Raw genomic sequence first — 26,188 nt, forward strand, 5'->3', positions numbered from 1 at the left:
GAGGGGAAGACCCTCTATGAGGTGGATTGATTCAGTGACTGGGGTACTCGGGATGGGTGTGTCAGGGGCAATGAGATTGGCACAGGATAGAGCACAGTTTAGGGCTGTTGTACATAGGGTTGCTATGAGTCGCAAACGACTTGACGGCACATAACAACAAGTAAAAACCATTCTTGATATCCTCCCACAGCTCATTTGGTCTTCACTCATCAGTGTTCAAGGCCTCAAACCTGTTCCTGAGATGGTTTTGAAATTCGAGTGGGATAGACTTAAGGTCAAATTTTGGTTCTTATGGATTTAATTTTCTTCAACTTCAGCTTGAACTTGAATATGAGTAGTTGGTAATTTGTTCCACAATCAGCACCTGGCCTGGTTTTCGCACCTCTTATTGAACTTCTCCAGCAATACTTTCCACAGATGTAATCTATTTGGTTTCTATGCATACCATCAGGTGAAATCCATGTGTATAGCCTGCGTCTTTGTTTCTTAGAAAAGGTATTTGCAATGAATAAATGATTGAATGTGCAGAATTCTATCATTCTATCTCCAGCCTCATTTCTGTCACCAAGTCCATGTTTTCCAACTACTGATCCTTTTTCTCTGTTCCCAACTTTTGCATTCCAGTCAACCATTATTATCAATGCATTTTGATTGTATGTTTGATTGGGTTTTTTTATTTTATTATTTTTGTGTGTAAGTGTACCGTCAAATCAGATCTGACTGGTACAGGAGGAGATTGTCCCTCCTTCCCTGGCAGAGTATCTGGTGGATTCAAACCGTGAGCCTCTGGGATTATAGTTGCAGCTCCTTGCCACTAGGCTACCAGAGCTCCCCTGTTTGATTGGGTTTTGATTGCAAAAGTTGGTAGGAATCTCCTATTTCTTCTTCTTTGGCTCTAGCTGTCAGTGCATACATTTGAATGATAGTGGTATTCAGTGGACTTCCTTGTATGCATATGGATATTATCCTGTCACTCACCACATTGTATTTCATGATGAGTCTAGAAATGACTATTTTAATTATGAAAGCAACCCCAGTTTTTCTCCCCTTTTCATCCCTGGCATAGTAGATCATATGATCATCTGATTAAAAATGTCCCATGCCAAAAAAAAAAAAAGTCTCATGCCAAGCCATTTCACTTCGCCAATACCTAGTATGTCAATATTTATACGTTCCTTTCTTTCTTAACAACAAGGCATTCATCAGAACAGAGGAAGGTCTCTGAGATGCTGCATGGTTCAAAATTGGGAAGGGGGTCCATCAGATTTGTATTCTGTCTCCATAACTTTTCAATATATATGCAGAAGAGATCATCCAGAACACTGGGCTGTACGAGGAGGAATGTGGCATTAGGATTGGAGGAATATTAAACAACAACCTGCATTATGCAGATGACACAACCCTGCTTGCTGAAACTGAAGAGGACCTGAAGCACTTCCTGCAGAAGGTCAAGGACTGCAGCCTTCAATATGGATTGAAGCTCAACATCAAGAAAACAAAGATTCTCACCACTGGGCCAGTTGGCAGCATCATGGATGGTGAAGAGATAGAGATTGTTAACTGTTTTAGTTTGCTTGACTCCACAATCGACATTCTTGTTACCAGCAGCCAGGAATTGCATTGGTAAAGTCAGCTGTCTGGGACCTCTTTGAGTACTGAAGATCAATGACATCAGGCTGGAGACTAAGGTGCACCTGATGCATACCATAGTCTTTGCATGCCTGCTATGTGTCAGAGAGCTAGACAATGACTAAGGATGATATAAAGTGAATTGACACCTTTGAGCTGTGGTGCTGGAGAAGAGTGCTGAATATACCATGAACTGCTAGGAGAACAAACAGGTTTGTCTTGGAGAGGGTGAAACCGGGATGCTCCTTGGAGGCAAGGATTCTGAAGTTTTGTCTGACATACTTTGGGTGTGTTACAAGGAGGGACCAGTCCTTGGAGAGGGAAATTATGTTTGGGAGGGTGGATAGATAGTTCAGGAGAGAAAGACCCTCTATGAGATGGATGGATTCAGTGATTGGGTTAATGGGAGTAGGTGTGTCAGAGACAATGAGGTTGGCACAGGATAGAGCAGGGTTTATGGTTCTTGTACATGGGGTCTCTTATGAGTCGCAAGTGACTCTGCGGCACATAACAACAAGGAAAAAAACACATCATGAGCTACAATGTTGTATTTTATTATTAATTAAGTTTGGGTTGAATATGTTGATCAAAATAAAAAAGACACTAGGTCTGTTCCTTGAAAGTTCAGCTAAGAGGAAGGGAAATGGTTTTCAATAAACAGTAGCTCTGATCCTGAGCAAGAGGCTTAATAACTTCTTTGAGCATGATGAGAAAAGTAGAGGGTCAATGAAAAGTGGGAGACCTTAAATTAGATAGATTGGCCACAGGGACTGCTACAGTGGGTTTGAGGTTGGCACAGGATAGGGCTAGGTTTCGATTTGTTCATAGGGTCCCTGAAAGTCATGCTTGATTCAGCGGCCCCTAAATACTTCTCTGTAGAAATAGGATTAATATTTTCTAACCTACAGGGTTATAGGAAGATTGGACGAAACATACTTATTTAAAGATTAGTATAATAAATCTCTCATTCATAGGGTTGCTATGAGTTGTACTTAATGTGACAGCTCCTAACAACAGAGTGTAGTGGCTACTCAGTATTTTCATGTTTGTCTCTGTAGTAGCATCTAGCACATTGCTGTTAGAGAAAGAATTTTGGACCTCAGTCCACCCTGGCTTGTTAGGTGATTCGCTAAAGAATTATTGAAGCACCATTAAGGAGACAGAATAAGATAAAATAAGCAATGAGGATAGAGGATGATTTATAGATGTTTGCAAGAAGGTAAATTTATTATAGCATAGATAACTTCCTAAGAAGGTGGGCAGGATATATGGTTTTCATCAAGGCAGCAAGTCTGTTAAAGCAGAAACACTCTCTGAAGGAAAATGGCCTTCTCCTTGAGAGTGAGGAAAACTCTTTTTAAGAGGTTGGATCCTCCCCCATCAATGGATGGTCTTCCAGCATGAGATAAAGTCTTAACATTGTCAAATTATGAGTTAGGGTCCATATGTGATGCTTCCAGTTTTGGGTCTTAAGTAATTTTCTCCCGTTAATGCAGTTTGATCCTTCTCTAAGGGGGCAAAAACAAATACTACTTTATTATAATGATATTAGAAGTAGATCTTTCGTTACTTACTTTAGGTCAGTCTTTCCTTTGCTTTGTGCATGTGTGAAATAGGGAAGACTTCCTTTTTCTAGTCTTTCTCCTCTTCCATGGGTCAATTAAGAGTTCCCATTGGGGCAATAGCCTTGGGGGGGTTTTCCCTATCTAATCTACTTGGCTGTATTGTACATAAGGTTTTCGAAGGCTTGTTATATTTTGAAAGTGCATGGCCAATCCTTCTTCCTAGTCTGTCTTAATTTGGATGCTTAGCTTTAGAGCAATATCTGAGAGACAAGCATTTTACCAAAAGGAGCAAATGAAAGACTTTCTTTTACCGAATAACCAATACATTCACTGTCCCCCCAACCCTGGTGCATGTGTCTTGCCCCTGCCCTTTGCCTGCTGCATTGGCATGTCTTGCATTTCCACCTACCCCATCCAGCAACTCCTTCCCCCACTCCTAGCCACTCTTTGATATGACGGCTTAAGCCACAAGTCACTTCTGTAATGTCTTAGACCTCACACTGCTGCTGGTGTTTCATGCTGATCTTTCTTGCATTTAGGAGCTTTTAAGGCCAAATCCCATGTACCAGTTTCAGGGAAGGAATTTTGTCTGAGGCAGTCCTGGAGAAAGGTTCTTAACCCCTGAGCTTCTGCTCCAGGACTATTGTTTGGTGATTTAGTGTCTCTGTTCTTCATTTTGTACCAGACTGCTGTCACAATACAATATTTTCCAAGATGAGGGCTTTGTTGAATTGAACTGGGAAAATCTGCTTTCAGGGACTTCTCAGAGTACTGAGAAGCAGTGATACCAGTCTAGAGACTACAATGTTCCTGATCCAGGCCATGGTCTTCACAATTACTGGCTATGCATCAGAGAGCTGGACAGTGACTTAGGATGACAGAAGAATTGATGCCTTTGAGTTGTGGTTCTGGAGAAGAGTCTTGAATATATCATAGACCACAAAAAAACCAAATAGGTCAGTCTTAGAGTGAAATCAAGTTTCTCCTTATATGCTAGGATTTTGAAGTTCCATCTCACATACTTTAGGCACATGGCCAGAAGGGACTGGTCCTTGGAAAAAGACATCATGCTCGGAAGGGTGGAAGAACAGCACAGGAGAGGAAGACCCCGGATGAGATGGATTAATATAGTAACTAGGACAGCGGAGGTAGGTGTATTGGAGTCAGTGAGACTGGTTTAGGACGAGGCAGGCCTCTGTGCTACTGTACAGAAGGTTGCTTTAAGTCGTAGGTGACTCGACAGCACAAGCACATAACAAAAGTACCTAGCAATAGGAAATGCTCCATAAATGTTGGCTAAAATGCATTGGTGAAGCCAGTAGACCAGAAGACACAGAAGGAATAAATTACTTTGTGGCATGAATAAGTGCTGCAATAGAAATCATCCACAGGATAGTGCGAGCTAAGAGAACACCCTCAGTCAACTACAGGACGTCACCAAGACCTGAGAATAGGAGGTGATGATAGAGTTGGGATTGGGGAAAAAGAACAGAATTTTACTAGGAATGCAGTCAAGGAGCTCTGATGGTCTGCTGTTGTTAAGTACAACTCATTGGGACCCTATGAATAACAGCTGTGACACCTTCCCTCTTCTGTGCCATCTTCACAGTCTCTGACACACTCAAGTCTATTGCAGTCACGGTATCAATCTGCCTGTTTGAGTGGTTTCCTCTCCTTCACTGTCCCTCCACCTTCAGAAGCATGATGTCCTTCTCCAAGGAATAACCTCTCTTAGCAACGTTCCCAAAGTATGTGAGACAAAGCTTAATTATCTTTGCCTCCAAGGAGCACTCTGGCTGCACTTTCTCCAAGACATATCTGTTCATTTGGCCGTCCATGGGATACTTGTTACTCTTCTCCAACACCACAGTTCAAAAACATCAATTCTTCTATCATTCTTATTCACTGTCCAACTCTCAGGTGGGTAGCAAGTGATTGGAAAGATCATGGCCTGAATCAAGCACACCTTAGTCCTCAAACTGACATCATTGCTCCTTAATACAGTTTGGAGAGATCCCTGACTACAGACTTTCCCAGCATAGTATGCCTCCTAATCTTCCAACTTCTGGTGCCAAGTGTACTGACTGTGGATCCAAGTAAGGTGGAGTCACTGACTGTCTCAGTCTTTTCTTGTTCTATCATGATGTTGCCTTTTGGTCCAGTGGCAAAGATTTTTGTTTTCTTGATGTTGAGATGCAATCTGTATTGAAGGCAGCAGTACACCTGGAAGATGGTGAGACTTTATCTCACATATCTTTGGCCTTTCATCAGGTAGGGCCAGTCCCTAGAAAAGGACATTGTTGTTTGTTGTTGTTATGTGGCGTCAAGTCGCCTGCGACTCATAGCGACCCTATGTACAACAGCCCTAAACTCTGCTCTGTCCTGTGCCAATCGCACTGTCTCTGACACTCCCATCCCAATTATCCCAGTCCCGAATCAATCCACCTCATAGAGGGTCTTCCCCTCCTGCGCTGTCCCTCCACTCTACCCAGCATGATGTCCCTCTCTAAAGACCTGTCTCTCCTTACAACATGTCCAAAGTATGTCAGACGAAGCCCCAGAATCCTTGCCTCCAAGGAGTAGTCTGGTTTAACCCTCTCTAGGATGAATCTGTTTGTTTTCTTGGCAGTCCATAGTACATTCAATACTCTTCTCCAGCACCACAGCTCAAAGGCGTCAGTTCTCCTTCTATCTTCCCTAGTCATTGTCCAACTCTCTGATGCATAACAAATGATTGCAAAAACCATGGCCTGTATCAGGCGGACCTTAGTCTGCAGAGAGACACCGTTGCTCGTGAGTACTTTAGAGAGGTCCCTAACAGCAGACTTTCCCATCGCAATACGTTTTTTGATTTCCTGGCTGCTGGTGCCAAGAGTGTTGACCGTGGAGCTGAGCAAACTGAAGCTGTTGAGATAGCAGGTATTAGGATCTGTAAATATTAATGACATTTCCCCAGGAAAGCAGACAGCATAGGGATGGTTAGGGAGGAGGCCCTATGTGGAGGGGCCTTCCAGCAAAGTAAGGTGGAGAAACCCAGAGAGAGGTTTCTGTGGATGGAGTGGCTGTTTTCTTGCCTCTGCTGCTGAGAAGGTGAGAGAGATGAGATTTCTTACTTGTACTATTAAGTGAATTTTCTGGAATATTGTAGTTTGATGAAAGAGAAAGGCGGAACAGAGCCCACTTTTACTATTAGTTGACATGTTAGTAGAAATCAGAATTTGGGATAGTAACTAGAGACTGTACTTCAAAGAACAGTAAGTGGCCAGACCTGTACCAGCCAGGAATGGCATTCCTCAGTAGACAACAGCTTCTAGAAGGGCCTTGAGGCATAGAAGGCCGCAGGCTAGGAATTTTAGGTCACTTAATATGGGATATAAATGTATAGTTTTTTTTATAGTTTCATTATGAAATTTTAATAGTTTTATTTATAATTTTTATTCCTTTTTCTTTTAAAACTATGATCAACGTATTGTTTCCTTGGGGGGACAAAGTTACATACGTGTTTATTTAATTGTTTGTATTTAACTGTGTCCCTTAGTTAACTTTTTTGTTGTGCTCTAAGGGCTTTTAAATCAAAGAGGTTTTGAGATGGCTGAGGCTCTGGAAATGGAAAAACAGACATCAGTATTCTTTTCAATATTATTATTATGTGCTCCTGATGCCTCTCTGCCAGTCCTACAAGTGTTTGATAGAAACTCCTTTTCTGTCATGTTCTTGTTTCAGGGTATAAAAGTGCTGTAGAAAATGGGCACTGAACGGACTTCTTGGACAAACCTGTCCACCATTCAGAAAATAGCACTGGGCCTCGGGATCCCAGCCAGCGCAGCAGTAGCCTATATCCTGTACCGCAGGTATAGAGAAAGCAGAGGTACGTGGCTCACATTTCTATGTGTGAAGATGTTCGACCTTGTTGAATTGCAATGAAAACTTTTTCCCTCACCACACTTGGTATTGTTTGTTGAGTTATGATTGCCTTTCAATGTTGTTATGTGCCATCAAGTGAGGAACCTGCAAATTAAACAATTTGGTTTCTTCTTATAAGAAACTCATTTTAAAATTCCATTGTTTTGTTCACTTTAGCAAAATCAATACTGCAGTAGGTTCTCTATATATGTGTTGTTATGTACTGTCCAGTTGGAATTGACCTGTAGCTGACCCCACCAGTGGGTTATCAGACACTGTAAATTGCAAGGGAGAAGATTGCCCATCTCTCTCCTATGGGGTAGCTGGTGGATTTGAACCTTGTGCCTTTGAGTTGGCAGTGCCACCAGAGCTTACATATATATCAATGACCTACATTATAAAGATGACCCAGTCTTGCTTGCTGAAAGTGAGGATGACTTAAAGCACTTGGTGTAGAAAATCAAAGAATAGTTTTCAATGTGAATTGCATCTCACGATCAAGAAAACAAAAATTCTCACCACTGGACTGATAAACAACAGCATAATGGGTGGAGAAAAGATTTAAACTGTCAACAATGTCGTCTTACTTGGATCCATAATCAGCACCATTGCAGTGGGAAAGTCTGCAGTCAGGGACCTCTTCAAATTGTTGAGGAGCAGTGATGTTTGAGGACTAAGGTGTACCTGATTCAGGCCATGGCCTTTTCAGTCACTTGCTGTGCCGCTGAGACTTGGACAGTGAATAAGGATGACAGAAGAATTGATGCCTTTGAGCCCTGGGATTGGAGGAGAGTGCCATGGACAGCCAAAAGAACAAACAGAATATGTCTTGGAGAAAGTACAGCCAGAGTCTCCTTGAAGATAAGGATGATGAAGCTTCATCTTGCATACTTGAGGCTATTCCTTAGAGATCATTATGCTTGGAAAGGTGAAGGACTAGTGAAAGAGAGGAAGACCTTCAACCAGATGAGTGGCAGTGACTGTAGCAATGGCTTCAAGTATGTCAGAGATTATGTGGTTGGCACAGGGTAGATAGGACAGGATATATTGTTCTTAGTGTTGCTATGGATCATACTCAACTTGATGGTACCTAACACACACATGCACGCACACACACACACATATATATATTTATATATGTTGTTGTAATTGCTGTTAGGTGGCACCCAATGTACAAAAACTCTGAATCCTGCCCTACCTTGAATCAATCTCACTGTCTCTAACACTCCTACTCCCATTACCCCAGTTACTGTGTCAATCCATCTCATTCAGGGTCTTCCTCTCCTGCACTGTGTCTCCATCCTTCAAAGCAGGATGACCTTCTCCAAGGACTAGTCCTTCCTGGCTACATGCCCAAAATACATGAGGCAGAGCTTCAAATCCTTGCCTTCAAGGAGCAGCCTGGTTTCACCCTCTCCAGGACAGACTTGTTTTGTTCTTCTGGTAGTCCAGGTATATTCAGTATTCTTTTCTAGCACCACAACTCAAGGACATCAGTTCTTCTTTCGTAATCCTTAGACACTGTCCAGCTTTCTGATACATAGCAAGGAATTGCAAAGACCATTGCCTGGATCAGGTGTACCTTACTCTCCAGACTGACACAGTTGCTTTTTAGAACTTTAGTCCTTGACAGATTTTCCTAATGCAGTTCATCTTTTGATTTCCTGACTGCTGGTGCCAAGAGTGTTTATTGTGGAACTTAGCAAGCTGAAATTGTTAACAACCTTAATCTTTTCTCCATCAGTCATGGTTTTGCCAGTTGGCCCATTCGTGAGAATCTTTGCCTTCTTGATGTTGAGCTTCAATCCATATTGAAGGCTGCAGTCCTTGATCTCTGCAGCAAACACTTCAGGTCCTCCTCTCTAACAGTGTGTGTCATCTGCAGAATCCCCCTCCAATCCTGATGCTACATTCCTCCTCGTAAAGCCTGGCCTCAATAATGATCTGTTCTGCATACACACTGAAAAGATATTGAGACAGGCTGCATCCGTGTCACAATCCTTTCTGATTTTTTTTAATTTTTTATATATATTTTTTAATTATTTTTGTGTGAGTGTACCGTCAAATCAGATCTGACTGGTACAGGAGGAGATTGTCCCTCCTTCCCCGGCAGAGCATCTGGTGGATTTGAACCGTGCGCCTCTGGGATTGTAGTTGCAGCTCCTTGCCACTAGGCCACCAGAGCTCCCAATCCTTTCTGATTTTGAACCATGCAGTTTTTCCTTGCTCTGTTCTCATGTGCTTCCTCGTCTGAGTGTAGGTTTCATCTTTCTCAAGATTAACCACAGTTTGTTAGGATTCACATAGTCAAATGCTTTTGCATAGTCATGAAACACAGATATTCTTCTAACACTCTCTGCTTTCAGTCAAGATCTATTGGACATTGGCATTGATATCCCTCGTGCCACAGCCTCTTCTAAGCCCAGCTTGTATTTCTAGTAGTTCTCTGTCAATGTACTATTTCAGTCGTTTTTGGATAATCTTCAACAAGATTTTACTTGCATGTGATTATTAATGATGTTCTAGAATTTCCACACTGTCAGATCACCTTCTTTTAGAATGGGAATAGGCTCTCTTCCAGTCTGTTGGCCAGGTAGTTGTCCTCCAGATTTCGAAGCACAACCTGGTGAGCACATCCAGGGAAGCATCTATTTGTCGAAATATGTCAGTTGGTATTCTGTCAGTTCCTGGGGTCTTCTTTTATGCCAGGTCTTTTTAGAGACACTTGAACTTCATCACTATTACTTTTTTATCAAATGTTATTTCATTAAATTCTTCTCTGTCAGCAAATTCTTTTTGGTAGAGTTACTCAGTATTCTCCTTCCATCTTCTTTTTATGCTTCCTTTTTATGCTGCCCTTAGCATCCTTAAGTGTTATAACTCAAGTCCTAAATTTGTATCCTCCCTTTATATATGGGACTCTGGTGGCCTAGAGGTAAGAAACTGTGCTGCAAGCCCAAAGACACAAGGTTTGAATACACTAGCTCTTCTGTAAGAGAAGGATGAGCTTTTACATGGGATTTGTTGCCTCTGAAAATCGACTGGAGAGTCAGCTGTGGGTTAGTTCCGACTTTACAGTACATAACAACATTGTGTGTGTCTGTCTGTCTCTTTTTACTGTGTTCTCAGTATTTGGTTGTTAGAGGAAGACAATTTCTCCATAAGCTAGACGGTGAAGTGATTTATAGACAGATCTGTCATAAGTTCTGAGTCTAATGAATTCCTCAGGCAGCTTTACACTTTCATTCTCTTCCAGGAGTTGTGTTTTGGGAGAAGCAGTTTGTCTAAGACCCAGTACCCTTCCTTTCTCATCTCACTCCACTTTAAAAGAAAACTTAACTGTGATCTGGATGAAGGTTTACAGAGCAAGTTGGTTTTCTGCTCAGTAATTCACTCACATTTTGTTTCATGCCATTAATTGCAGTTTCTCTCCTAGCCCCACCCTTCCTTTCTTCTGAACTTTGTCCTGGGGCAAATGCTTCCCTTCTGGTGTCCCATGGTTGATTGTTCCAAAGAGTGCAGAACTCTTTTTTTTTTTTCACCTTACAGGGATGAGTTCAGTTCTAGGCTTAAAGGGTGACTAAGGGCCCTTGTCTAGGAATTCCTCCAGATCCCATCAATGAGTTTGGTCTTTATTTTTTTTTATGATTTTGAGGGTTTTTTGCACATTTTCCTCGCACCCTGTCCAGGACCTTCTATCATGATCCCTTCCATCAGTAGTGTAGGCAGACCTGGTCTAGTTCTTATGGTCTCAGTCATGGAGGCCGAGGCTTAGGTTGCCCATTAGACCTCTGGACTCATTTTTGTCCATGTGTCTTTGATTTCCTTTACTCTTCTTGGCTCTAAGTAGGGAGAGGCCACTAGTTGTACCTTTTATCGCTGTTCACAAACTTTTAAGACTTCAGTCACTCCTTAACAATGTAAGATGTAGAACAGTGCCTCTGTGGACCATGTTGTGCCAGGTGGCCTTGAAACCCCTAGGCACAACCACTCTTTCCCTCAAGGTGTTTATTATGGTTAAGACATTTTCCTAACTTTGTTCCTTCCCTGTGCTCTACAATGTATTCATAGATGTGTATGTAGCATGTGTAAATGTATACATAAAATTATCTTCTGTCAGCACAATGTATATCCATGGGTACAGTCCCATTCTTCCCACAGCTGCCCAGCTTATATGTCTGTCTATGGATTCACTTGTAGAGATGGTGATGATGATTACTGTTACTGCAGAATTGTGTAGGAGATAGCATTTGCGTTTATTGCCTTTAACTCTGAAATTTCTCCCTATGTCTGTCTGCCTCTGCCTTGATCCTTTATCCAGCACACCCCTTTTTTGCAGGGCCTGAATGCTTTCCCATGTAGCCCTCTGAACAGTGTCCTAGACTTTGAGGACCTTCTGATTCCCACTGAGATGATGCTCCTCCTTGTCATTTGTTTCTGAGAGCCCAGATTTATCTCTTGGTTCAGTGTCTTTTGACAACCTGATTTGGGTGAGGGCTGGCAGTAGCTTTGAGTGTTCTCTGCATTCGTTCTGATACATCATGATCTGTGCAGAAGAGCGGCTGACATTCGTTGGGGAGGATGACATTGAGGTCGAGATGCGGGTTCCCCAGGAGTCTGTGAAGCTGATCATTGGCCGGCAAGGAGCCAATATTAAACAGGTATGTGGAAATGCAGTTGGTTTTCCCAGAGGTTGATTTTATTTATTGATTTCTTATCTTCCTTTCTTGGCCCTTATTCCACAGAATACACCCAAGTATGCATTTTAAAAAGAAGAAAAAAAGCATCAGAGGTTTTTTAGCGAACTGTACTTTTTCTCATCTAGAGATGAATACCTCTCCCTAAAGTATGAATGATTTACATTGAAACAGGATTTTTAATTTAATAATTGTCAGCTTGATACAGCTTGATCATTCTTTTCTGTTGTGTAATTCATGAACATTAAATGACATAAAATATTTTTCAATTTCTGCATGATTATTGTGGGTTTTTGTTGTGTTTTTTTTTAACCATCTTGCATTCCTTTACCATCTTTGATTACCTTTCTTGACGTTCAGTAGAATGTCAAGAAAGCAGAATATTGGAGCTCTGGTGCCAAGAAGCTGCACCACATTCCTAATGGCACGCAGTTCAAATCACACCAGCTGCTCCAGGGGAGAAGGGTGGGCAGCCTCCTCCTGTGTGATGACCAGCCTCTGAAAACCTGCAGGAGGGTTAGCTGTGGGTTGGTTCCAACTACAAGAATCCAAATAAAATTAGAAGAAGTTTTAAACATAAAGAATAACTTTTTAATTAGCTGCCATTTGAGATTACCTTTTACACTAAGCCCCTTCCGTAAGTTTTAACAAATGAAGGCTAATGCTGCTTTTAGCATCTTAATTTAGCTAATACCTATATCCAACTCCATCTACCTCCAGGGGTTGGTTTAGAGTGTCATTAGCTAGGCCCAGATGACTAATTCTGGAAAGTCTTTGGAATTTCCCTATGTCCTTTACTCTGCAGCTGCGGAAGCAGACAGGCGCTCGGATTGATGTGGACACAGAGGATATAGGCGATGAGCGGGTGCTGCTCATCAGTGGTTTTCCTGTTCAGGTTTGCAAAGCCAAAGCCGCGATCCATCAGATCCTGACCGAGAACTCCCCGGTGTCTGAGCAGCTCTCAGTTCCCCAGAGATCTGTGGGCAGAATCATAGGTACCATGGATGGCTTCCTCTCCTGATTCCTTTTTCCTCACCTGTCCTTTCTCAAGAGTATTTTCTTGCCTACTTCTCTCCACCTGGCTCAGAAAAGAAGACAGAGCTTTTAAGACCAGAGCTTTATTTTGCTTTTTAACAGACCCGTTTGTAAAATAGAACCCGTTATCTTGAGAGGATCTGAATCTTACAAATAGATGCAAAAGGGTTCAGATACATGTATTTACCTCATAATGGATTTTTTTAAGGGAAGCTAGGATGCTTATGCTGTAGCATCTTCATCTTTCCGGATAGTACGGTGCAGAGCAGCTTTTGTGCTTTCTCCCAGCACATTGTTTAGTATTTAGAGACAAAGAAGTATCCTGCTCTTGGTCCAGTGTCCCGACAGACCACGTAGCCTGTCTTCTTATGAGGAGATAACATAAAGCTGGATCTTGCTGAGGGTCAAAAAATAAAAATGAAGTGACATGAAGAATTTAACCTATGTAAATTAAAGTATGTAATTTAAACAAAATGGGAAAAAACCATAATCTAGAATTCGCCTTCCTCCAGAAAGGATTTCTGTAGCTCCTGATTTCCATTCAGCATCCAGCATTTTGTTCAACTTGCTTATGCAACCCGCTTCCCTCTTCCCAGTATACACAAACCAATAATTTTTTCCTAGTAGGTTAATAGAAAGAAAAGGACAAGTATTTGTGTTGTTCAACACAGGGAGAGGTGGCGAAACAATTCGTTCTATCTGTAAGGCCTCTGGAGCCAAAATTACCTGTGACAAAGACTCAGAGGGAACACTGCTGCTATCAAGACTTATAAAAATCTCGGGAACACAGAAAGAAGTGGAAACAGCCAAGGCAAGTAGCGTAGTTGATAGTATTGAATTTACCTAAGAGGACCCTTTATGCTGTCCTGGGCCTGGATATCTAACCATGTAGCTACCACTCCTTTTTATCTTCCATAGCATTTGATCTTGGAGAAAGTGTCAGAAGATGAAGAGCTTCGGAAGAGAATTACGCATTCTGCAGAAACCAGAGTCCCACGCAAGCAGCCGATCAGTGTAAGGAGAGAGGAAGTGGCAGAGCTAGGTGGAACCGGAGAGCCAGCTTTGTGGAAATACGCCATTTCCAACATGGAGCAGGCTCTACCACTGGCCATTCCGCCCCACAAAGGAGGCGGCGACATAGCTGCTGAAGGGCCACAGCAGGACGAAAGTTCCTGGGAGAAATCTAATACTGACAGCTTTGAGGAGGCATGTGGAGCCCAGGCCAGTCCAGAGATGTCTATGTTTGAAAGTACGTAAGAAAAGGGGAACCTGTAAGCCATCTGGATGGTGGTGATCCTGGTGTAAAATAAAAAGAACCTAAACCCTCAAGCACACTGCCTCATAGTGACCCTACAGGACAAAGTAGAACTGCTCCTGGTCGTGCTTCTAAGGCTTTGGTAATCTTTACCAAAGCAGATTTCCGCATTGTCTTCCTGTGGAGTGGTTGGTGGGTTTGAACCACTGACAGTTCAGTTAGCAACTTCACACTTACGCACTATGCCCCCAGGGCTCTGTATGGCCCTAAATGTAAAACAGACCAACCCATTGCCTTCAACTCATGGCCCCTCCCCATCAGCTTTCTGCTTCTAAATCTTTATGGGAGCAAACTGCTCCCTCAGAGCGGCTGGTAGATTTGGATTTTTTTTTTTTAACACCCAGCATGTAATGCTACACCAGGGCTCCTTTGTATTTATTTTTCTTCTTCTTTCTGTTGTGTTTTGGTGTTTGTTGTTTTTTTGTGGTTTTTCGTTTGGTTGTTGTGGTTTTTTTTACACTACACCCAGTGTGTGTCATCTACTTTTCTGGTCATATTTTACTTGTTGTTAGGTACACTTGACTTAGTACTTACAAACATAATATTTTTCTGAGTGCAAACATGCTAATGAAAATGGAGAATGAGATAGAAATATGCTGATGGTGAGGAATCTAGTCTGTGAATAATTGTATTTACATAGTATTTTTTTTCTCCATACATATTTAAAAACCCCTAATAATCATTGCTGTCAAGTTGGAATCAATGCGTAGCTGACCCTGTGGCCAGTTTCCAGGGCTGTAAATTTCAGAGAAGATTGCCCATCTTTCCTGCCATGCTGCCGGTGCATTTAAACCACCAGAGAGGTGCCAACTTGGGGTTGGTAGGATGCCTCCCCAGAGTGTCCTCCATACATAGATAGATGCAGCCTGATATTTCAACCTCTCACTGTTTTAAAAGTCTTCACTCTTAATGAAAAGGCTATGAGCTTCCTCTGTCTGCTTAGATTCTGGGATGATCAGGAAAGAGAAGACACCCCACCCCACCCCTAAGAGACTCACAGAGTTGCCAAGGATCAGTCAGCAAGTTATCAGTAGGGGGATGAGACCTGGAACAGGCCCGTGTCTGTCACTGTCCACATAAGTTACCTTTCCCATGTTCAGCTAGCCTCTGGGGAATTTACCAACTTAGATGGTGACTGACTTGAACACATGGCACATGATTAAGAATATAAAATGTCTTCCTCAGTTATTAGACAGAGAAGACACCTTTCTTAAGTCTTTTTTATACTGTTCATCCAGTTGTCTCTTCAGCTGTTTTTAAAATGTTATCAACCACTTGGTGTTTGTATGCCTGTCCTTCCCTTCTGCAGCCTCCTCATTCCAACCAAAAACTGTGCTGATATGTCCATCACCCTTCTCCCTGTGTTCAGTCCCCAGTCCTGACTTCAGTTTCCATGCTGATGAATACCTCGAAGTCTACGTCTCAGCCTCTGAACACCCTAATCACTTCTGGATCCAAATCCTTGGCTCCCGCAGCCTCCAGTTGGATAAGCTTGTCAGTGAGATGACCCAGCACTATGATAACAGCCTGGTGAGTTGCCATAGGGATAGGGATGGAATTTGATCAAAGGGGGCATGTTTGTTTATATTGTGTAATGTGGTCTCTTGCTTTCCAATGAGACACCTTCCTTGTGGTGCAGGATTTTTATACACTACTCACTTAAATTCTTACCACTCCTGATTTATTCCCCATCCTCATGTGTAGCCTGAAGACTTGACTGTGCAAGTAGGAGACATTGTGGCAGCACCTTTACCTTCCAATGGGTGTTGGTACCGAGCCCGAATCCTCGGTACTTTGGAGAATGGGAACCTGGACCTCTACTTTGTTGACTTTGGGGATAATGGAGATTGCCCACTGAGGGACCTCCGAGCTCTCAGGTCAGTATGGAGCAGGGCAGAGTCAGACAGGAGGCCCAGTTTTTTACTTGTCTGTGGCGGTTGGCTGGTGAGCTCCTGATACTCATCACCAAGGGCTTTGGAAGACAGCTTGTGATTATGTTCTCATATGAGGCTTACTGGTTCTGTTTAAGAGCAAGGCCCTTCTGGCTCTAGGTTTCTAATTCCACTGTCATCTTTCCCTTTAGGAGTGACTTCCTGAGCCTTCCATTTCAAGCAATAGAGTGCAGTCTGGCACAGATCGCCCCTGCAGGTAAATGGGTCACACAGCCTGGTGACCCTGCCTCAAGAATAGTTTTTATTCAGGACGCAGGCATCATCCCATTCCCAGGAATTTTGAGTTCTGGGGATTCAGGTGCCTGTTCTCTACAGACTCTAGGAAGCAGTGGCCAGAAACTTGCTGAGAAGTCAGAACCATCCCAACCTGAGAAGACACAGGTGTCTTCTAAAAAAGAGGGAGCCTGATCCAGTTTCCCTGCAGGGGATAACCCCCCACATGTCTCAGCCCTGGCTCTGCCTTAGGCCCTTCCTACAATCTCTTGCTAGGTGAACAGTGGGAGGTGGAGGCCTTGGATGAGTTTGACAGACTCACTCACTGTGCTGACTGGATACCCCTGGTGGCCAAAATCTCTAGCTACGTCCAGACTGGAGTCTCAACTTGGCCAAAGATCTACTTATACGATACTAACAATGGAAAGGTAAGATTGAGGTTCATTTCACTCAGCTCTTCAAGTTATTGTTCAAGTTTCTTTTTCCCAAGAAATTGCTATTACTCCTACCTTGTTCACTGCACCACCTATGGAATGTCTTTGAAATATCAATACTAGATCTTTCTGCCATTTCTTCAGGTTTGCTCTTCTTTGGCAAAAGAACTAATGTCTCTTTGGGCGGTGGGACTTTGTTTTTTTTTTCCCTCAGAAACTTGACATTGGATTAGAATTAGTTCGCAAAGGATATGCAATTGAGCTTCCTGAAGATGTGGAAGAAAACGGTGCTGTCCCTGATACATTGCAAGAAATGGTGAGTGAGCTCTTTCCTCCTTCAGGGAAAACCTGAGGCCTGAAGTTTTCTGGTCATGCCATTTCCCCCCCCCCCCCTTTTTTTTTTAATTTACAGAAAAGTTGGGTTTTCATTCATTCATTATTGCACATTTTCCTCCCTCCCCCCCAGTTCACTTTTTAAAAAAATAGTCATTATTTCACAATTTCCTCCTTCCTCTGCACCCCTCCCTCAGTAAACTTTGCTATGCACCTCTTATTCTGGACTGTTGTCATACAGATAATGCCTAATCATGTATTCCTTTTAAACAGTTCTTTTCTTCATCTGTCCAATGCAGAGATCATTATTTATCCCCCCTTTTCGCAGTTTTCCCCCAACCCCATGTCAGTCCTATTTTATAACAGTGGTGTTATGCAGTACTTGTCTTTGTGGGACTGAGATATTTCACTCATCATAATGTCCTCCAGGATCACCCATGTTAAATAATATTTTATGAGTTCCTTGTTTTTTAGTGCTGAGTAGTATTCCATTGTGTGAATATGCCATATTCTGTCTATTCGTTTGTTGATGGGCTGATCATGAAATTTCATAGAGAACTTTCCTAGGGCTTTCCAAATTGCTACAAAAATTGAATTGAGACATGTGCCCTTCACAGTAGCCACACTCAATTGCCTTACCTCATTCATATGGCAAAATGATAGGGTTGCCTCTCCTTCCCAACCAACAACCCTCTCCCCTGTGTTTCTATCTCCTCAGGCCACAGAAACAGATGTCTCTCTTGGCAGCATGGTCGCTGAGACTAAGAAGAGCCCTGGAGAGATAGCACATACCTTGTCATGCCTCAGCTTATCAGGTACGCACAGTATTTCCTGCCCTTGAACATCTTTGGAGGTTACCATCTCTCAGTCTTGCCCATCGTAGGCTCTTAGCAGGTCACTGAGCACCAAGGGGCCTCCTTTTCTCTGAGCCTCTCTGGCTGTGCCTGCTAGTCTAGGACAGTGTCTCCCTCTCCTCACTTCTGCTCACTAGAAGCTGCCTCTATGTCTGGCGATGATAACCTTGAAGATGACTACTTACTCTGAAGTCTGTGCCTCAGCTGGCTCGGCCATCTGCTTTGCTGTGTGAGTGGAGCTAACTTCTATCTGTGGCAACAGAAAAGTAATGAGGGTGACAATAGGGCCCCCCTCTGCCCCATGCCCCATCTTAATGCTGCTCCTTGCTATCCTGCAGTGTAGCTTGCCCTCAGACTGAGTTTGTTCACGCTTTTTGTGTCCTTCTTTGTGTCTTTGGCAGGTTTTGGCCCAGAAGAGAGGCGTCTATGATGAAGCCCATGCAGTCCCTCTTCTGTTACATACAGACTGGCTTACTGAAGACCAAATGTGTTTTCTGCTTCCCCTGGATTACGAGAAAGTCTGGGGTAGGGGGATACGAGTACAACCCTCTTCTCCCCTGCCCCCCATGCCCTTCCCATTGCTACATTGCTTCCAGCTGCTCAGCATCCAGCCCGGTCCCTCCTGCCAGTCATAATGCACATTACTGCTACGCTGTGTCCTTCTTGAGGCTGGGAAACAGCCACAGTTTTAGTCATTAAAAGTGATGACTCTGCAGGCATCTGACTCACCTCATCAGGTGACTCTGGTTAAAGAAAGTTTGAGAACTCCAAGACAGCAGTAAGTCTGAGGGCAAAAGCAGAAATCAGCATAATTATATTTTAAAAACCAGGGATTTGGGAAGAGAATAGTGCCTTTCAGCCTCCACTGCTGATATGCTACTGGAGAGAGGGTTTTTCAAACAGTTGTCCTGTTATTTCCCTGAAGACTTTGGTTAAAATACAAGTACAAAAGAAGGAAGCAAGCTCAGGAAATACTGTAAATTGCTAGGGTATAATATCTCTTACATATGTGTGCACCTTACTCCCCTCAGAGAAAACTAGAACTTATATGGCTCTGTTGCATCATTTGGAAGATTATTTCCTGAATAAAGTTCTCAAGAAAATGAGCTACAACTGAATGCTTCTTAGAGTGAAAGGTCTTTTGAGTTAAACAGCTTTTCTGAGGCCAAAAGCTGATAAAAATTACCAATACCTTGAAAAAGAGACCCACTTACAAAAGAAGTGTCCCCTTTTGCGTGCATACATTCATATTCTTTCCTCGCTGTTTCGGCAAAATTAACGATTCCCTGAGAACCAGAACCGGTTAAAGTGTATTACCTGCCATCAGGTCAACTGATTGATGGCAACCCTGCGAACAGGAGCTGACAGCCTCTCCCTGTCCTGTGTTCTCACAATCTCTGCCCTCCTCCTGCAGTCACTGAGCCATCTCTTTGAGGATCTTCTTCTTTCACTGATCCCCTGCTTTTCCAAGCATGATGTCTTTTTCTGAGTGTAAGAATTATTTAGAGGATAAGGTCTGGATTTAATGGAGGGGCAGAAGAGGAAGACTCTCGATGAGATGGATCAATTCTGTGACTGGAGTGGTGGGAATGAATGTGTTTGAGACAGCGAGGTTGGCACAGGATAGAACAGCGTTTAGGGCTCTTGTACATAGGGTCGCTATGAGTTGCAAATGACTTGATGGCACATAACAACAACAACAGAAATCTAGGTAAAGGAGTAGATAGGAACTCCACAATTACTATGACACTTCAGATAGCTCAGTACCTTACAGCATCTTCCCATTTCTGGTGATGGTGTGAGGATCCAGTGAGAAAGATGGTCCTTTAAGTGTTTTAAATGCATAGTAGAGTGGGTGGTTGAATAATGACAAATGAGATGGGCTTTTTCTATTTAAAGAACAAAGCAAGATAAACTGGAAAACTTAAAAGTTAGTGTATAAGAATGCCCTTTTTAAAAATGTATTTTTAAACCTAGGCATTAGTAAGGTCTGCCTTTATACACCATGGCAACTCTTTTTCCATAGTCAGTGGGCTTTATTTTCTCACAAAGCCTGGCACTTGGTGGTAGTCTGTATGGAGGAGGAGCTCTGAGAGTAGGATGTACAGTCCTGTGGGGCTCAGTTTGGAACTTCCATTCACTTGACATTTCAGGCCTTGGCTGTGGTGAAACTGAACTTACTGAAGCACACCCTCCCCTGGGACTGGTGGTACCCCATCACAAGGTTGTGAAATCCATTAATCCCTTGTCACCTCAATTCTTTGGGAAACCTTTAGTCTCAGATTCCCCCCACTACAAATTATTCCTAGGACTTGCTGCTCTGGAAATGAACAGTTCCACCTGCAGCTTATTACCATCCACTCCGTATGCCACGTCACTGTGATTAGAGTTTCCATCCCCTCCGTGCACTCTCAATCTTACAGCACAGCCCTGTTATCCTGGTCCTGGGACAGCCTTTGTTTGGGACATTCCAATTTTTGGAATCTCTCTTTTGGGCCAAAGCTGAAGGATCCAAGAAATCAGCCCTGGTTTCTTCTCCATCCAGAGAGAAAAAGTAGCACATTTCCAGATTGGACTCAATTTTAACGTGATGAAAATACTCCAACAATGCTTAGTCTTTTTGGATCTCTTAATACACAGCCCTTGTTCATGGCAGGTGGTCCTTAAGTGATTATTGAATAAAATAGGGAATGTTACTGGCACAGAAGTGAAGGAAAAAGGGACCAAAAAATCTTGGATCCCATCCCTCTAGTTCAGGGGATTGTTCAGTGCCTTCATTCCATTAATTCAGCTCTTTAATTCACTACAGCTTCCCCCAAACCCAAGAAACAACACTGAAGGATTGCACTACCCTTTATTCCTGGTTCCCATGTCAAGGCTCCCAGCCCCTCATAGAGTAGGAATAAGCATGTTCAGGGAGGCTCATTGGGTGGGTGGCCAAGGTCCCTTTCAAGGGGGTACACCATAAAGATGACATTGTCCCAGGGCGGGAGGGCAGGGTGATCTGGTCTGACCACCTCAAAGCCCATGTAGCTGAAGGCCCGCAGGAGGGCACCTGTGAAGAGAACAAATTACTGGATCATTCTTTGTGACCTGAGACATTCATTCCCCTAGAGACTGGTTTTATCTACTGGGGAACAGCTGTCGGGAAGCAGTGTGGTGCGGGCATTTGGAGAATGTGCTCTGAGGTCACGCAGCCTGATATTGTGCACATTAGCCTCAGAGTTCTCATAAAATAGGAATCTCTGAATTTCATGGAACTAAATATAAAATTAAGTGTTTGGCATGATGTAAGCCCTCAAATATTTATAGATAGTTGTTAACTATTATACCCAAAAATATTTCCTTAGGGGAATAGGTATTTTCTGTAATCTTCAGGCATTTGATTGAATATTTTTTTTCTCTATGTTGGATGCATTTGAGATCTTATATCAGTGGGCACTCTGGTGGTGTACACTGTAGAGCCGGGCTGCTAATCCAAAGGCCAGGCCTCTCTGGCAGTTCAAATCCACCAGGATCTCCGAGGAATCAAGATGGGCAACCTTCTCCCATGGGATTTACCGCTTCAGAAACCCAGTGGAGGTTCAGCTGTGAGTTGGGTTGGCTCCAGCTGGACAGCACTGAGAGAGAGCTGGCCCCTACCAGCCACACCCCTGGGGTGGATCTGCCATCGCACCAGTGCACCCTTTGGTATCAAATCCACTGCCAGCTACTAGGGTTTCCTGGCAGCCCAGTTTTAACTTGACTGAACAGAATTGTGAGGTGCCTTAATCCCCCTTATGACCTCTCTCTTGAATTCCTCAATGGAAGGTACCCTAGGGTGAGGAGAAGAGGGTCTCCCAAGAAAAAGGATCCTCCAGCTGCTCCAACATTAAAGGCAAGGATGGACAGTAGACTCCTCTCCCCACCTCGATCATTCCGATTGTTTGGGAAGTTCACAAACACTGAGTCCACATCTGTCTTCTCCTCCACGTACTCCAGTGTTGCCGTCAAACTAGGAGCCAGAGAGAAATAGATTTTTTAAATGTTTAGCCAACCCAGAATCCAGAAAATTGACTACTTGGAGCAGAAGAAGAAGTCTTACTAGTCAGTTTTTACTTTTCACCCAAATAAATTTGTAAAACTAGTTTCAATAGATTTTTTTTCCTCTCTGAAACCACAGGTATGCACACTACTCAAAAAGCAGCCAAGCTGGTTATGAAGGTGGATTGGTGATTGGTGGGAGCAGAGTGAAACTCAGGAAGACTACTCTATAGGCAAAACAAAACAGCTGGGAGGCACTTCCTGTTTTTACCTAGGTATAGAGTCCCGCTTGTATATGAATTGAGACATGAACTCCACATTCTAGGAGTTCATAGGAGGGAATCTGCCCTCCCTGGTCAGTATACCCCTCCCTGATTGTCAAATGTTGAAGAGAATCCCCTCCCCCTTCTCTTCCCACTTTCCCTGTCCAGGCTCAGTTACCTTTCCCTGTTCCCTTGATCCAAGGCCCGATATGGGATGTCCAGGAAGAGTCGATGGTCACAGAGAAGGCCGTGCCAATGGGCAGAGGTGGAGGGGGTGAGGCGGAAGTGGAAGTCCACCTGCACTGGGTCCTGGTGGAGCAGGGGGTCAGGAGCTAGCACTGTCAGGTTCCCAGCCTGGAAGAGGTCAGGAGTAAACATGAGAGCAATAACTGACTGTGCTCATCTGTTCCTCCCAACTGTGTCCTGAAGGTGAGGTGGAAGCTGATGGTGGGGAGTCCAGAAAAGTTAGAGGCTCAATAATATCCCTTAGTTCTGGGACGAAGCCATCCCTATTATGGAGTTACTAATCGCCAACTCAATCTGGGGTCGAAAGATGGAGCACGACTGCCTGCTAACCTCACCCCAGGGGTACATTAATGGCCCAGAAACTTAAAAGCGTTTAAATCAGCAATGTTTCCTCTTTAAACAAAGGCACACCATCTGTTTTTGCTGAGAATACTTGCCTGAGTGTGGGTTGGTCCCCCCCAATCATGTGCATTTTCTCTAAATTCACTAATGTCTCAGAATGTGGCAATCACAACCAGGCATAATTGTAGCGTAATGTGAAGACAAGCAGTTAGGAATTGAGCAGGAGTGGCATCCACCTCCTAAACAGCATGCCTCTGGAAACTGATGAACTTTGAGAAACGACAAATGATATTTACATAAAGGCTTCAAGTCTTTTGTTCGTGGAGTCGCTTTCAACAACAGTCCCAGTTTAACATCTAAACAACCATCCCAGAAGTAATACATTGCTTTACTTTGTTCCTACTTCGGTTACCATTCTGCTTTCGACCACTAGGTGCGTGGCTTTGGTAACTGGAAGGTCAGTAGTTCAAACCCACCCTAGCCATTCCTAGAGAGAAAGAGGATGGCTTGCTTCCATAAAGATCACAGGCTCGGAAGAGGTTTTGGTTTGTTATTTGACTTAATCTCTGGACTAGAAGCCTCCCTGTTTTAACAAGTAGCTTTTATCCATGGTCTCCATCTAACTCTATGCTTCATTTTCGACTAACTACTATTCCTCCTCCACAGGATGTCACCATGTAGTGCACCCTGTACAAGCTGGAACTTGAGTGTGATAAAAACTTGTCAGAAAAGACAAAGACTTTCTGTCAATAAAGAGCAACAGAAAAAGGTTAAGACAACCCTGATAAAGGCATCAAATTTGTAAGAACCAGAAAAACAAGACAGTCCCAACAACATCCAGCTCTCACAGACTTCGCTGTGCAGGCCGAGGCTCCCTTGTCCCAGCTCCACTTACCGAGTACACTTCTTTGAGCGGGTTGCTGTCACCCTGATCAGTGCTGCTGCCCACCTGGAGACCGACAGGGGACTCAGGAGCACTGAAGGCAGGAACGGGGCCGGAGTGTCAGGTCCTCCCGTTCCTTATCAGTGATGCTTGGTGGGGGAGAAAAGAGACCCACATTAATTTATTTCAGAGTCTAAGATGAGCAGTTTCAAAATTTCACAAGCCCAAACTCTGCCTTCAGCATCTTGAGTATACCTAGCCTGTTTCCATTTATCAAAGCCAAACAGAACAGGGGGGAAACATTTGAAATTATGGCAGTCTTCCACCTTTATTTTATCATCTCTTGCCACTTGGGCAGAAGTTCTTTCAAATTCTTACATTTTTCCTTGCAGTTTACATAAGTACAGAGACAACAAGTACCTTTTACAACAACAGGGCAGCATCTTCTCCTGGAGGATGACCCGATACTTGTAACAGTAGAGGTAATAGGCGTACGGGGACCAGATCGGATAGTGGTAGTTCCGTGTTTTTTCCTTCTTGGTATAAGAAAGGGAGTAAAGAGGGGCGTGACCTGTTGCAAGGCAGTTTTTCAATTCTATGCCTCCCTGCGACAAAGTGAGGTTCAGAGATGAGTGGCAGGGGTTCAAGAAACCTGGTGCAATTGTGACCCGGGGTTAGGGGCACTATGACATGGGCAAGAGGTCAGGACTTCATTCTGCCCCACCCTGCCCAGCCCTACTCCTGTCAGCACAGCTCATGTGCGTGCACTAATGGTTCAAACTCCTGTGCTGGCAACCAGCCCTGCCAGAGCATTTGGATCCACTTCACTCTGGTTCTGGGAACTCTCCCCCCAAGCTGTCCACTGAAAGATTGGTGTCTGATGATGCAGCAGGCTTCACAAAGCCCTGCTCCAACATCTAACTAGGGTTTCCAGGTCTATAGTTAAATACCTATGTGTATCATCACATCTCCCCTTAGCTCAGGGTGCTTGCTACAGGTGGCTGAACTCTTTCCATTCCGGCAAGAGGTAGACATTACAACGAAATGCCTTCAGGGGCCCAGACAGCTAATGAAAGTCAGGGCAGCTGCAGGGTGGGGCTCGGGCTGTAGCAAAGGGAAAATCGGAGCTCTAAAAGCAGACACAGTGTCATCCAGCTCTTGCCATGGAGGAATGCAAACTTGGTGGTATCAGATGGTATGATTTTTCAACAACTGGAGAGATATTTTTATGGTAAATCTATCCTTTAAAAATTATGTAGCTATTTGAATTACAGATGTACACACATGAGCTGATTCTTGTCGTTATGTGCTGTCAAGTCGCCTATGACTCATAGTGACCCTATGTACAACAGCTCTGAACCCTGTCAATCCTTTGCCAACCTTACTGTCTCCGACACATCCACCCCCATTACCCCAGTCACTGAGTCAGTCCATCTCATTCAGGGTCTTCCCCTCCTGCACTGTCCGTCCAACCTCCCAAGTATAATGTCCCTCTCCAAGGACTGGTCCCTCTTTACAACATGCCCAAAGTATGTCAGACGAAGCTTCAGAATCCTTACCTCCAAGAAGCAGCCTGGTTTCACCCTCTCTAGAACAAACCCATTTGTTTTCCTAGCAGTCCATGGTACCCTCAATACTCTTCTCCAGAACCACAGCTCTAAGGCATCAATTCTCATTCTATCATCCCTAGTCATTGTCCAGCTCTCTGAAGCATAGCAAGTAATTGCAAAGATCATGGCCTGGATCAGGCACATCTTAGTCTCCAGACTGACATCGTTAAGCTACTTAGTCAAAATAAAAGCTATTGATTAAAAAAAAAATCAGCATTGGGAGAAAGATTGGTTCTGGAACCTACCTGTTTGAGACATCTGCATATTCATCCATTCAGCACTTTTGTTCTGTCAACCCAAAGGCAGGAGGCTTGAGTTCACCGGCTGCTCCAAGGGGGAAAGATGAGCAATCTTGTCCTGTGCTGTTTACAGCCTCTGCGAAGCCACTGGAAGGCCACCTGTGAGTCAGCTCTGACTTGATGTCAATGAGAGTTAGGATAAGCCGGGAAGGGAGCTCTGGTGATGAAGTTAAAGGGAGTTGCACTGTTGAGCCTCTCTGGCAGCTCAAATCCATCACGACTCCATGAGAGGAAAACAGGCATTTCTCCTTCATGCAATGTACAGCCCCAGAAACTCAATGAAGGGTCCACTCTGAGTCAACTCCAACTTGATGGCATGAGTTTATTTTTGAAATAAACCAGTAAGCACTTCAGGTCCTCTTCAGTATCAGCAAGCAAGGTTGTATCAGCACTGGTCTGTCAGTTTGCTGTACTGAGATAACTTGGGGTTGCTGTGATACTGAACACTGTGCCACTGGTGTGTCAAGTGCCATAATGGTTACCCACAGTGGACAGGGTTTGGTAGAGCTCCCAGATTAAGAAAGGTTTGGAAACAGGATTGGCACCCACTTTTTTTTTTATTATTTTAGTGTGTGTGTGTGTGTGTGTGTGT

The 26,188-nt window shown here is 43.6% G+C and overlaps 2 protein-coding genes across 4 annotated transcripts; one reads left to right on the top strand and one right to left on the bottom strand.

Annotated features, from left to right (window-relative positions):
* The first annotated feature begins 6,927 nt into the window (after positions 1-6,927).
* TDRKH (tudor and KH domain containing) lies at positions 6,928-18,162 on the top strand. 3 transcript variants are annotated; one of them, XM_006900078.1, is made up of 12 exons: positions 6,928-7,062; positions 11,652-11,758; positions 12,600-12,789; positions 13,501-13,640; positions 13,748-14,078; positions 15,514-15,674; positions 15,849-16,021; positions 16,228-16,292; positions 16,586-16,737; positions 16,958-17,059; positions 17,795-17,891; positions 18,068-18,162. In XM_006900078.1, the coding sequence occupies exons 1-12, from the start codon at positions 6,939-6,941 to the stop codon at positions 18,118-18,120; spliced, it is 1,695 nt and encodes a 564-aa protein (XP_006900140.1). In that variant the 5' UTR covers positions 6,928-6,938; the 3' UTR covers positions 18,121-18,162. The 3 variants fall into 3 exon arrangements, with proteins under 3 accessions (XP_006900140.1, XP_006900142.1, XP_006900141.1); XM_006900080.1 differs by having other exon boundaries at positions 12,600-12,689; positions 13,536-13,640; positions 18,068-18,120; XM_006900079.1 differs by having other exon boundaries at positions 12,612-12,789; positions 18,068-18,120.
* A 2,680-nt stretch (positions 18,163-20,842) lies between these two features.
* Positions 20,843-24,266, bottom strand: OAZ3 (ornithine decarboxylase antizyme 3). The gene is given in 6 exon segments (XM_006900081.1): positions 20,843-20,985; positions 21,839-21,924; positions 22,395-22,570; positions 23,700-23,774; positions 23,776-23,836; positions 24,108-24,266. Coding segments are annotated over 6 exon segments (564 nt in total). The 5' UTR covers positions 24,131-24,266.
* Positions 24,267-26,188: the final 1,922 nt, after the last annotated feature.

This window comes from Elephantulus edwardii, unplaced genomic scaffold (assembly GCF_000299155.1).
Source record: "Elephantulus edwardii isolate Elephantulus edwardi_28Jun2011 unplaced genomic scaffold, EleEdw1.0 scaffold00273, whole genome shotgun sequence".
In the NCBI taxonomy this organism is placed as follows: Eukaryota; Metazoa; Chordata; class Mammalia; order Macroscelidea; family Macroscelididae; genus Elephantulus; species Elephantulus edwardii.

Bases quoted from the DNA above. Each gene is read 5' to 3' on its own strand.
- TDRKH (XM_006900078.1), top strand. From the start codon at position 6,939: ATGGGCACTGAACGGACTTCTTGGACAAACCTGTCCACCATTCAGAAA. The intron at 11,759-12,599 runs GTATGTGGAAAT...TTTACTCTGCAG, and splicing joins AAGGAGCCAATATTAAACAG to CTGCGGAAGCAGACAGGCGC. The intron at 17,060-17,794 runs GTGAGTGAGCTC...CTATCTCCTCAG, and splicing joins CTGATACATTGCAAGAAATG to GCCACAGAAACAGATGTCTC.